This window comes from Cherax quadricarinatus, chromosome 3 (assembly GCF_038502225.1).
Source record: "Cherax quadricarinatus isolate ZL_2023a chromosome 3, ASM3850222v1, whole genome shotgun sequence".
Taxonomy (NCBI): Eukaryota; Metazoa; Arthropoda; class Malacostraca; order Decapoda; family Parastacidae; genus Cherax; species Cherax quadricarinatus.
The window spans coordinates 22,736,466-22,749,208 of NC_091294.1; the positions used below are offsets into that span (position 1 = coordinate 22,736,466).

Sequence of the window (12,743 nt, forward strand, 5' to 3'; positions counted from 1 at the left end):
CGTAATTCGGGGGTCCACTGTATCACTCTAATCTGATTAATTGTTGTACTCACAAGAAAAAATGCCCAGAAAAAAAAAATATTTGGGCAGGGAAAGCCATTGAGCTCATTTTAGAGGAAATATTATGGGTTGTCTGTAATTTAGGGATCGTACACCAAGCCAGGAGAAGGGCACCATGGAAAATTGGGTGAATAAGTGAGATTTTGTAAAATGCCCTTCAGTTTTTAATCATCATCATCATTATCCAGTATTGTGTTTCCTATTCGAAGGCTTTTTCTTTTTTTAGAGGGTTCAGAACTGTACAGTATATAATTAGACCTCTAAAATTTTACTTCTTTCTAATAAGAATAAAAAATTCTAAATATCAACTCTGAAAATCTCTTTAATTTCAGATTTTTAAAAAACAGAGATAATAAATTTTTGTATGTTACTATTAGAATTATTCAGATAAAAAATCTAAATTTTAATTCAGAAAAATCTTGAATTCAGTTTTTATTTTTGTCTGGATAAGAGGTGTCCAGTTTTTATTATTTTAAATTTTCTGTAATTCATTTACCACAAACATGCACTGTATTCTGAATATGAGAGAGAATTTCTGAAGAAGTAATTTGGAAGCACCTCCAGATGCTGTTACTGTATTGTTACACTCCCAGGCTACCCGTACTTTGCTGTTACTGTATTGGTACACTCCCAGGCTGCTCGTACTTTGCTGTTAATGTATTGGTACACTCCAGGCTACTCGTACTCTGGCTCAGCTTTTACAGCTTAATCTACTATCTAGGTGTATTTGTGGGCAGTTGCCTCTTCTGGACTTAACATTTATTCCTTCCCATTGTGCATTATTTTGTACTTATTTAAAATCATGCTTAAAAAATGATTATTTATTTATGATTTTTTATGAAATAAAATTACTTACATTAGTATGCTGTATGTAGCTATTTCCTCATCAAAGATTGGCCTTCCTGACCCAGGCTTATCATTAAGCATTTAAAACAGGTATGTATGGGCATACTTGATGTGCTACTTTTCATTCTCAAATTTAGATACTCAAGTAAGTTCTTTATCCAACTATGCTGTTTTATTTCAAGTTGCACCCCACAGTATATATGCTTCTGATGCATTTGCACTCTGAAGGTTGTGTGGGGTCTTGCAATTTTGTGGATTATTTGAATTGTGATGCCCATGCACTTCTAGAAAGACAACTAGGAAATGAGTGATGGTGAATGTATTTTCTTTCGTCCCTTTGCATTGGAAGGGAGTGCCTAATTTTTTTTTTTAATTTTCTGCCTTTTGACATTACATGGTGACCATTTCCATGGTACTAGTGCAAAGGATATGAGTTATACTCAGGACTAATGTTCTTAAATTTTGGTCTACTAAACTTACTTATTCCCAGGTAAACTGGATTAATCACATACATCAAGTCTTCTAAGAAATCCTTAAAATCTATTTTGGTTATATTTTTTTCTCCATGGATACATAATGCATGTCATCATCCTCAAAGTTGCGATGGTGCATGTAGAGTGCTTTAATATATACAGCAATTATAAATTTTTAAAACATGGTTTTGCAAGAAATAGCCTAGTGTTGTTATCTCAAGATTGTGACTCTGATGCTGCATGTTGTGTAAGTTTGCTTGGTGTCATCAGCTTAGGTTTACAGCCAGTCACTAGATCATCCTCACGCCTTGTTTCACCTGTTCTTTCTTGTAGCGAACAATGGCTCATTATGGCTTCACTCTTCTTTATCTTAGTCTTGTTTTCCTGTTCATCAAATTTGATGTCATTTTCTAAATAGCTTGCTCATTCTAGGGACGGCTTGTTAGCACCCCGAGTGACTACCCCCCCTGTCCCACGTCCGCGTAAATCTTCATCACTATCCCTCAGCTCTACTCCTAAACACCCGCCCACTGCCCGCCACCTGCCTGCCACGCCTCATACCAATGGCCATGAGCACCATCACAAGTGAGTACTTAAAGCCTTTGCCCTAACTCCTGATCATCTTAGTCGAGGATGAGTAGATGTGTCGGGCAGAGGTAGTTTTAGTTATCACCTTTGTGAGCTAGCCAATAATGCTAGCCTTTTGGGTAGTAAATAAAACTTGGTATTTTATTCTTAATATGATGTAGACTGATGTGGTTGTATCTGTCCTACAGTACATGCCAGAGAGCCCTCAACTTGTAATTCCAAGTTTCACAAGCCACCACACTTTGCAAAGTAGTTAGTTTTTTGTTTTTTCTTTAGCTTTAACTCCATTAAGTATTATTGAGTGGTGTATTGTAAGTAGAGCTTATTTTTACTGGATTTTGTTCTGCTTATTCAGGCAGGACTATAGTATTTGTTTATAATTCTGAACAAGAATGGTGTAGTAGCAGCAGAGACACAAAAGAATATTGAAAGGTAGGAAGCTTGCTGCCAAAGATCTGCAGATAAAAATGGAAATTAATGAAACATCTGATATATGTTATTTTGTTAATATGCCCTTCATGTTCATTTAGCATACTTGGTGGGCAATAGTTTCCCTGTTGTATTTATTTTATACTGTATATTGTACTTGGTGGAAAATAAGGTTTATTTATATGTACAGTAAGGCCCCAGTTATATGGCAAGTTAGGTCCAAGCTACTACCATAAAGTGAAAATCACCATAAAGTGAAACAGCCTTTTATTCACTTCAAAATGCATATAAAAGCCTAATAAAATGTTTACACTATCATGTATTAAGTGAGCAAAAAAGCTAGGCCTAAAAAAATAAAGGTAAAATCCATATACAGTACACTTATTACTTACCTTAAAATATTTTGTCCTTAACTTATAGTGAATGGTGAGTAGTATTAATAAATTGTAGGAAGTCTGAAGGAAATGACACACCTAAACAAAGCTAAACTGATTTTATTATGCAGGAAAATATTGTAATATGCCTTATTTTCATCCTCTCAAAAAATGAAGTTAGTAAGTTGTGGACATGTGATAAAATATCTACTCTTTACCCCACCCCCCTAATCACTGTTTATTTATTTATTTATTTAGTAATTTGAGCATACATACAGCGGTACAAAAAAATACAGGTAAGAGCAGCATGCCAAAGCCACTTATATGCATAGCATTATGGGCTGGCTTAAAATTAACTTAAGATTAACTAAGCAATGATGTAATCAGTGATAAAATATTATTGTAAACAGATAACCCTAAAGCACAAATAAGTATTACAAAGACAGGTCATATTGTTGCATGCATTGCTGTACATTCAGTAGAATGGAGTATTCTGTTAGGTAGTGTATTTAAAAAATAACAAAGTTAGATTGGGTCTTAGGTTTAACATTTATGTGATATAATTGTGAGAAACATTTAAGATATACAATTTATAAGGTTCAGTTATTCAGTATTTATTTGGTTTTGGGTGAGTAAGTGATCTTTGAGAAGAGACTTGAATTTATAAACAGGTAGTGTTTCTTTTATATTTACAGGTAATGAATTCCAGATTTTAGGGCCTTTTATGTGCATTGAGTTTTTGCATAGCATGAGATGGACACGAGGAATATCAAAGAGTGATCTGTGCCTTGTGTTATGGTCATGTGTTCTGTTGAGGTTGGCAAGGAGATGTTTGAGGGGAGGGTTAATATCAGAGTTAAGTGTTCTATGTATGTAATAGGTGCAGTAATAAGTATGGATGTTTTGTATGGTGAGTAGGTTTAGTGTTTTGAATATTGGTGGAGTGTGCTGCCTGTAGTGGGAATTTGTTATAATTCTGACTGCAGCCTTTTGTTGGGTAATTAGTGGTCTGAGATGGTTAATTGTTGTTGAGCCCCATACACAAATTCCATAGGTGAGATAGGGGTAAATAAGAGAGTGATATAGGGCCAGGAGGGCTGACTGTGGAACATAGTACCGTATCTTCGATAGTATGCCTACAGTCTTGGAAATTTTCTTAGAAATTTGTTGTATATGTGTATGAAATTTGAGTCTATTATCAAGGTGGATTCCTAAGAATTTTCCCTCTGTTAGCTTTGTGATAGGTGATTCGTTTATCATTATGTTAAGAGGGACATCTGTAGCTCTGTTACCAAACTGAATGAAGTAGGTTTTGTCAATGTTTAGTGTAAGTTTGTTAGTCCTCATCCAGGTAGATATTTTCTGTAATTTGGTATTTACAGTATTGGCTAGCGTGACTGGGCTCGGGTGAGAGAAGACGTATGTAGTGTCATCTGCAAATAGTGTGGGTTTGAGTAATTGCGAAGCATTTGGTAGGTCATTTATGTATATGAGAAAGAGAAGAGGACCAAGGACACTTCCCTGTGGGACGCCAACTGTAATTGGTTGTGCGGAAGAGTTTGCCCCATTTACGTACACATATTGGCTTCTGTTGCTGAGGTATGACTTGAGGTAGTTGAGGGAGTGCCCTCTTATACCATAGTGTGACAGTTTTATGTGGAGCAAGTCATGGTCAACTGTATCAAAAGCTTTACGTAAGTCAATGAAGATCCCCAGTGGTACTTCTTTTTTGGTACTTCTTTTTTCTCTGTTGCAGTGTATATATGTTCTAGCATGTGTATAATAGCATCATTAGTATTTTTATTAGGCCTGAATCCAAATTGGCAGGGGTTGAGTATGTTTTGGGAGATGAGGTAGGAGTAGATTCGTTTATGAATTAATTTTTCGAAGATTTTTGAGAGAGGGTGTAAGTTGGATATTGGCCTAGAGTTATTCAACTCTGTTTGGTCCCCTCCTTTATGGATCGGGGTGACCCTTGCTATTTTGAGAACTGTAGGGAAAGTGGAGGATTCAATGGATTTGTTAAAGAGTGTTGCAATGATTGGTGATAGCACTTGTGACACTTCTTTGTATATAAAGGGTGGTAAGGTATTTAAATCTCCTGCCTTGTTTTTTAGTGCGTTGATAATAAGGGAGACTTCGTATGGGTTAGTCGGAGCTAGGAACAGTGTGTTCGGGTAGTTGCCAGTGAGGTAGTCATTTGGTGGGGTATCTGAGCTTGGGATTTTATTGGCAAGGTTTTGTCCTATAGTGGAGAAGAAATCATCGAGTCTGTTTGCTGTTTCTGTTGGTGGGAGTTGGGGTTCATCTGATTTTGCTAATTTTATTTCGCTATTTCATGATATCTTTTTTGTTCCCAGAATTTCTGATAGGGTTTTCCAGGTCTTTTTTATATCACCTCGTAAGCTGGATAATCTGTTCTCGTAATACAATTTTTTTGCCCTTCTTATCAGGCTGGTTAGGATTGACGAGTAACGTTTTGTTTGGTCTCTGGTTATGTGACCCATTCTGTACTGTTTTTCATATCGGTGTTTTGTATTTATGGATTTGAGAATGCTGGGTGTTAGCCAGGGACTGTTCAGTCTCTTAGCTGCCATCTGTTTAGTTTTTTTAGGGCAGTGCTTGTTATAAAGGTATTGGGTCTTTTTTAGAAAATTATTAATACATTCGTCAATATCTGTATAGATTTCTAGCTCAGTGTGCCCAGTCAATGTTTGTTACTGCTGTTGTGAAGTTATTAATGGCTGCCTCATTGTGAAGTCTGAAGGTGACTTTAGTAGTGTCTTGGGGTAATTTACCAAGAGTTGTTATGAGGAAAGTAGTGTAGTGGTCTGTGGTATTATCTGTAATTATTCCTGATTTTAAAGGGGATATGGTGTTGGTCCAGATGTGGTCTAGTAGGGAAACACTAGTCTCTGTAACTCTTGTAGGTTTTGTTACTGTTGGTAGTAACATGAAATTACTCATAGTGTTTGTGAATTCAGTAACGTGTGGGTCCTGGTCTTGTAGGAGATTTATACTGAAGTCACCTGAGAGTAGTAAGTGATCTTTGTTCATGCGTGCATCAGTTATCATACTTCCTAGGTTTTGACTAAATTGGCTAATGTTTGACTGTGGAACTCTGTAGATGTTTATCAATGTGAGAGGTTTTTGTAGGTATTTGGATTTGAATTTAGCTATTATATATTCCCCATGTTCATCCCTTGTGCAAGTATTAGTGATACATTCTAGTTGGCCTGAGTAGTATATAGCTGTGCCACCCCCTTGTTGATCTGGCCTACAGTTGTGTATGGCTGTGTAACCAGGAATGGCATAGACATCTGAAGTATCAGGCTTAGCCGGTTTCAGTTAGTGTAATGATGGACATATTGGCATGCAAGGAATTTAATAATGCTATGAGGTCATCATAATGCTTGCTTAAAGATCTGATATTGTAGTTAAAGATAGTTATGTTGTTGTTAGCTCTGAGAAGTGCCTTTGATTGTTCTGCTGTGTAGTAATTACAGTTACTGTTTGAAATTTTTTAAGTCATTAAATAAGAGGTTGGTATCAGGATCAATGCTTGTTATCATAAGATTTGTAGTGAATCTATAGTTAGAATTAAGTATAAAACAAAGTAAATAGTCTAAAGCTAAAAAATAGCACCTGAATTATTTAACAAATGTAAAAATAATGAGCTAAGGTAGTTTTTTTTTTTTTTTTTGAAGCTAAAATAAAGGAGACAATATAAAAGGGACTAAAATAATTTGTGGTGAACAAATAAAGTGATGATCAAATAATGGAGCTTGAGAATATAATAGTAGGTAGTACTTTAAAGGTAATTCTTTAAAGTTAGAATTAGGAAAAACAATATAAAAGGGACTAATATAAGTTGTGGTGAACAATAAAGTGGTAATCAAATAAATGAGCTTTGGTATATAATGGCAAAATTGTGAACTATTACACTTTAGCACCTGTTGAATGTTTATTATGAAAATTGTTTCATCCCATTCATTATTATTAGCGTGTCTTCAGTAAATAGGTAGATAACTTTTGAGACATTCAAGGAAAAAGTGGCAAAGCATATTACAGTGGTACCTCGGCATCCGTCCGCTTTGGAATAAATCCAACTTGGTATACGTCCCGTTTGGACACGAAATATTTGCTTGGCATGCGACCTTCATTTGAATACGACTCGCGTCCTAGAACTTGTATGGGTCAAAATGAATCATGACACCATGCGCTACCCTTGTACTTATTTGTAGGAAGTCAGGTGTAGGTAGTCCTGGCTCCCTGTCCCAAACTTAATTAATATACGATATTTAAAGCATGTAATGAAAGTAGTTTATTAGATTATGTATTGGTGGATAAAAGGTTGATGGGTAGGCTCCAGGATGTACATGTTTATAGAGGGGCAACTGATATATCGGATCATTATTTAGTTATAGCTACAGTTAGATTAAGAGGTAGATGGGAAAAGAGGAAGGTGGCAACAACAAGTAAGAGGGAGGTGAAAGTGTATAAACTAAGGGAGGAGAAAGTTCGGGTGAGATATAAGCGACTATTGGCAGAAACGTGAGCTAGTGCATAGATGAGTAGTGTGGGGGGTTGAAGAGGGTTGGAATAATTTTAAAAACGCAGTATTAGAATGTGGGGCAGAAGTTTGTGGTTATAGGAGGGTGGGGGCAGGAGGAAAGAGGAGTGATTGGTGGAATGATGAAGTAAAGGGTGTGATAAAAGAGAAAAAGGTAGCTTATGAGAGGTTTTTACAAAGCAGAAGTGTTATAAGAAGAGCAGAGTATATGGAGAGTAAAAGAAAGGTGAAGAGAGTGGTGAGAGAGTGCAAAAGGAGAGCAGATGATAGAGTGGGAGAGGCACTGTCAAGAAATTTTAATGAAAATAAGAAAAAATTTTGGAGTGAGTTAAACAAGTTAAGAAAGCCTAAGGAAAGTATGGATTTGTCAGTTAAAAACAGAGTAGGGGAGTTAGTTGATGGGGAGATGGAGGTATTAGGTAGATGGCGAGAATATTTTGAGGAACTTTTAAATGTTAAGGAAGAAAGAGAGGCGGTAATTTCAGGCACTGGTCAGGGAGGTATACCATCTTTTAGGAGTGAAGAAGAGCAGAATGTAAGTGTGGAGGTACGTGAGGCATTACGTAGAATGAAAGGGGGTAAAGCAGCTGGAACTGATGGGATCATGACAGAAATGTTAAAAGCAGGGGGTATATAGTGTTGGAGTGGTTGGTACTTTTGTTTAATAAATGTATGAAAGAGGGGAAGGTACCTAGGGATTGGCGGAGAGCATGTATAGTCCCTTCATATAAAGGGAAAGGGGACAAAAGAGATTGTAAAAATTATAGAGGAATAAGTTTACTGAGTATACCAGGAAAAGTGTACGGTAGGGTTATAATTGAAAGAATTAGAGGTAAGACAGAATGTAGGATTGCGGATGAGCAAGGAGGTTTCAGAGTGGGTAGGGGATGTGTAGATCAAGTGTTTACATTGAAGCATATATGTGAACAGTATTTAGATAAAGGTAGGGAAGTTTTTATTGCTTTTATGGATTTAGAAAAGGCATATGATAGAGTGGATAGAGGAGCAATATGGCAGATGTTGCAAGTATATGGAATAGGTGGTAAGTTATTAAATGCTGTAAAGAGTTTTTTTGAGGATAGTGAGGCTCAGGTTAGGGTGTGTAGAAGAGAGGGAGACTACTTCCAGGTAAAAGTAGGTCTTAGACAGGGATGTGTAATGTCACCATGGCTGTTTAATATATTTATAGATGGGGTTGTAAAGGAAGTAAATGCTAGGGTGTTCGGGAGAGGGGTGGGATTAAATTTTGGGGAATCAAATTCAAAATGGGAATTGACACAGTCACTTTTTGCTGATGATACTGTGCTTGTGGGAGATTCTAAAGAAAAATTGCAAAGGTTAGTGGATGAATTTGGGAATGTGTGTAAAGGTAGAAAGTTGAAAGTGAGCATAGAAAAGAGTAAGGTGATGAGGGTATCAAATGATTTAGATAAAGAAAAATTGGATATCAAATTGGGGAGGAGGAGTATGGAAGAAGTGAATGTTTTCAGATACTTGGGAGTTGACGTGTCAGTGGATGGATTTATGAAGGATGAGGTTAATCATAGAATTGATGAGGAAAAAAAGGTGAGTGGTGCGTTGAGGTATATGTGGAGTCAAAAAACGTTATCTATGGAGGCAAAGAAGGGAATGTATGAAAGTATAGTAGTACCAACACTCTTATATGGGTGTGAAGCTTGAGTGGTAAATGCAGCAGCGAGGAGAGGGTTGGAGGCAGTGGAGATGTTCTGTTTAAGGGCAATGTGTGGTGTAAGTATTATGCAGAAAATTCGGAGTGTGGAAATTAGGAAAAGGTGTGGAGTTAATAAAAGTGTTAGTCAGAGGGCAGAAGAGGGGTTGTTGAGGTGGTTTGGTCATTTAGAAAGAATGGATCAAAGTAGAATGACATGGAAAGCATATAAATCTATAGGGGAAGGAAGGCGGGGTAGGGGTCGTCCTCAAAAGGGTTGAAGAGAGGGGGTAAAGGAGGCTTTGTGGGCAAGGGGCTTGGACTTCCAGCAAGCGTGCGTGAGCGTGTTAGATAGGAGTGAATGGAGACGAATGGTACTTGGGACCTGACGATCTGTTGGAGTGTGAGCAGGGTAATATTTAGTGAAGGGATTCAGGGAAACCGGTTATTTTCATATAGTCGGACTTGAGTCCTGGAAATGGGAAGTACAATGCCTGCACTTTAAAGGAGGGGTTTGGGATATTGGCAGTTTGGAGGGATATGTTGTGTATCTTTATACGTATATGCTTCTAAACTGTTGTATTCTGAGCACCTCTGCAAAAACAGTGATTATGTGTGAGTGTGGTGAAAGTGTTGAATGATGATGAAAGTATTTTCTTTTTGGGGATTTTCTTTCTTTTTTGGGTCACCCTGCCTCGGTGGGAGACGGCCGACTTGTTGAAAAAAAAAAAAAAAATTCTTGGGTATTTTAAATCATTACCTATTTCATAAATTTTGGATATTTCCTCATCTATGAACTCAGGACTACAAATTCGTAAAGCTCTCAGAAACATTGATGAGAAAACAGACAGTTTGACTCTATCTTGATGCGAAGAATAATAGTGGACATATGAATAGTTATTTGTAGGTTTTCTGTAAATTTTAAATTTGAATTCATTATTATCCTTAATAATTAAAACATCTAGAAAAGGCAATGAGTTATTTTCTTCAAACTCAACAGTAAAGTTTATAGAATGGGCTAAGCTATTTAATTTTCCAAGGAAATGGTGTATATCTACATTTTTGGGCATAAGACACAAAATATCATCAACATATCTGAACCATTTAGCTCTATTAGGGAGGATTGTGTTAAGCAACCTTGTTTCAAAAAATTCCATATATAGGTTACTAAGAACAGGTGAAAGAGGATTTCCCATTGCCATACCAAACTTCTGAGTGTAAAACTTATCATTAAATACAAATTTTGCATCAACAATGCAAAGTTTAATAAGTTTAATGATAGTAGGAACTGGCAATGGTAAATCATAGTTAACGAGTTCTTCAGATAAGAAACTTAATAAATCATCAACAGGAACTTTCATAAACAAGGAAGTAACATCAAAACTAACCATGTTAAAATCATTTAAGTCAGTCAAGGAGTTTAATTTATCAACTAAGTCTATGTTGTTTTTAACATTAAAGTTAGAAATTTTGCCAACAATAGGGCTCAAAATATCAACAAGCCATTTGGATAATTTATATGAAACTGACTCTATGGAGCTAATGATTGGTCTGACTGGATTCCCTGGTTTGTGTGTTTTTATTAGTCCATACATGTAAGGTAAAGATGGATTAGTGGAAGTAAATTATTTGACTAATTCATCTTTGCCTTTCAGTAGAAGTTTTATTGTTTTATTGAAATTGCTGTTAATGGTTTCTAGGGGATTTTTTCTAAGTTTTGAATAGGTTTCAGTATCATCTAAGAAATTATTCGTTTTTTCTTGGTAATCATTTTCTTTCATAATTACTATTGCATTTATTTTGTCTGCTTTAGTAAGGCGCAAATTTTTATTGTTATTAAGTGTATCATAAGACTTAAAGAATCTTTGAGGGCAATTGGGAATGTTTGGTTTTAACATAGAGTTATATACCATTCCTTTACTAATATTAATTTCATCAGGGGATAAATCAGAAAATTTTTCAAAGTTACAAAAGGCTTTTGCAATTTCAACATAATTAAGTTTTTTTGAAGTTGCAAAACTTAGGCCAAAACCTAGAGCAGCAGTTGTATTTTTGTCTAAAATTTCATCTGATAAGTTAATTACAAAATTTTTATTAGCATGCTTTGTCCAATCACTATTTTCAATTAAAATGTCTAATTTTCTTTGTAGTTTGTTTTTGAGTTCATTACAAATTCTTCTGAGTTTATTATAGCAATGATCCAACATACTGTGTTTCCATTCTGATGGAATGGCCTGATTTTAGTTATTTCAATATGTTTCTGAAGAATAATTCTCATAAAATCATCAAAAGGATGATCTCTCATGTCAAGGAGTCTATTGGGTAAAAGAGACTTGGGCAGAACTTGTTCATTTAAACAATTTTTTAAAAAATTAAGTCAAATTTTTAACTTAAGGGACTTGATCAGTGCGGAAGAAAACTGGGAAACAAAAGATATATGATTAGGAAAGCTTATCGAGAACATTCTGAAGAGTCGTGTGGTATCCATTAATGCAATAAGATCACAGTAAACAGGTGATTTCAGAATATGCAAAACAACCACCGTGAAAGAATAGAGAAATTCCAAGTGCTTTCGTGACTACTCACATTATCAACGAACTATGAAAGTAAAGCATCCAAGGAAGGTATATAAGGGGTCTGGCCAACACCTCACTATCAGATCCCACAACGGTTAAACACCTGACGCGCTCCGGCCCGACTGGACAGGTCCTTCGCACAACCCATCAACAAACTATTCTACCCAAGAAAATTTAAAAAATTATTTGTCCATTTGTACATGGAATTTTTTGAAACAAGGTTGCTTAACACAATCCTCCCTAATAGAGCTAAATGGTTCAGATATGTTGATGATATTTTGTGTCTTATGCCCAAAAATGTAGATGCAGTGGACCCCCGCATACCGTTGGCATCACATAACTTTAAATCCACATACCGATACATTTTATCGCTAAGATTTTGCCTCGCATACCCCTAAAAAACCCACTCAACGCTATTCGTCCGAGACGCGTCTAATGTGTGGCCTGAGCCAGCCTCACATGTTCCGCCGGTGGCATTGTTTACCAGCCAGCCTCCGTGGTAACATCCAAGCATACAATCGGAACATTTCGTATTATTACGGTGTTTTTGGTGATTTTATCTGCAAAATAAGTGACCATGGGCCCCAAGAAAGCTTCTAGTGCCAACCCTACAGGAATAAGGGTGAGAATTACTATAGAGATGAAGAAAGAGATCATTGCTAAGTATGAAAGTGGAGTGCGTGTCTCCGAGCTGGCCAGGTTGTATAGTAAACCCCAATCAACCATCGCTTCTATTGTGTCCAACAAAACGGCAATCAAGAAAGCTGTTCTTGCCAAAGGTTCAACTGTGTTTTCGAAACAGAGATCGCAAGTGATGGAAGATGTTGAGAGACTCTTATTGGTATGGATAAATGAAAAACAGATAGCAGGAGAGCCATAAGTGAAAAGGCTAGGAAGTTGCATGAGGATTTAATTAAAAAAATGCCTGCAACTAGTGATGATGTGAGTGAATTTAAGGCCAGCAAAGGTTGGTTTGAGAGATTTAAGAAGCGTAGTGGCATACATAGTGTGATAAGGCATGGTGAGGCTGCCAGTTCGGACCACAAAGCAGCTGAAAAATATGTGCAGGAATTCAAGGAGTACATAGACAGTGAAGGACTGAAACCTGAACAAGTGTTTAATTGTGATGAAACAGGCCTGTTTTGGAAGAAAATG

At 36.4% G+C, this 12,743-nt stretch overlaps 1 protein-coding gene across 4 annotated transcripts in view; it reads left to right on the forward strand.

The window, feature by feature from the left end:
• The window catches only part of LOC128706606 (uncharacterized), a 168,921-nt gene that overhangs the window by 31,791 nt on the left and 124,387 nt on the right, over nucleotides 1-12,743 (forward strand). For 2 of the 4 annotated variants that reach the window (XM_070090780.1, XM_070090789.1), the window contains exon 3: nucleotides 1,812-1,964. The exons of the other annotated variants lie outside the window; for them this stretch is intronic. In XM_070090780.1, coding sequence (XP_069946881.1) covers nucleotides 1,812-1,964 — 153 coding nt within the window. The remainder of the gene's footprint in view (nucleotides 1-1,811; nucleotides 1,965-12,743) is intronic. 4 annotated transcript variants of the gene reach the window in all.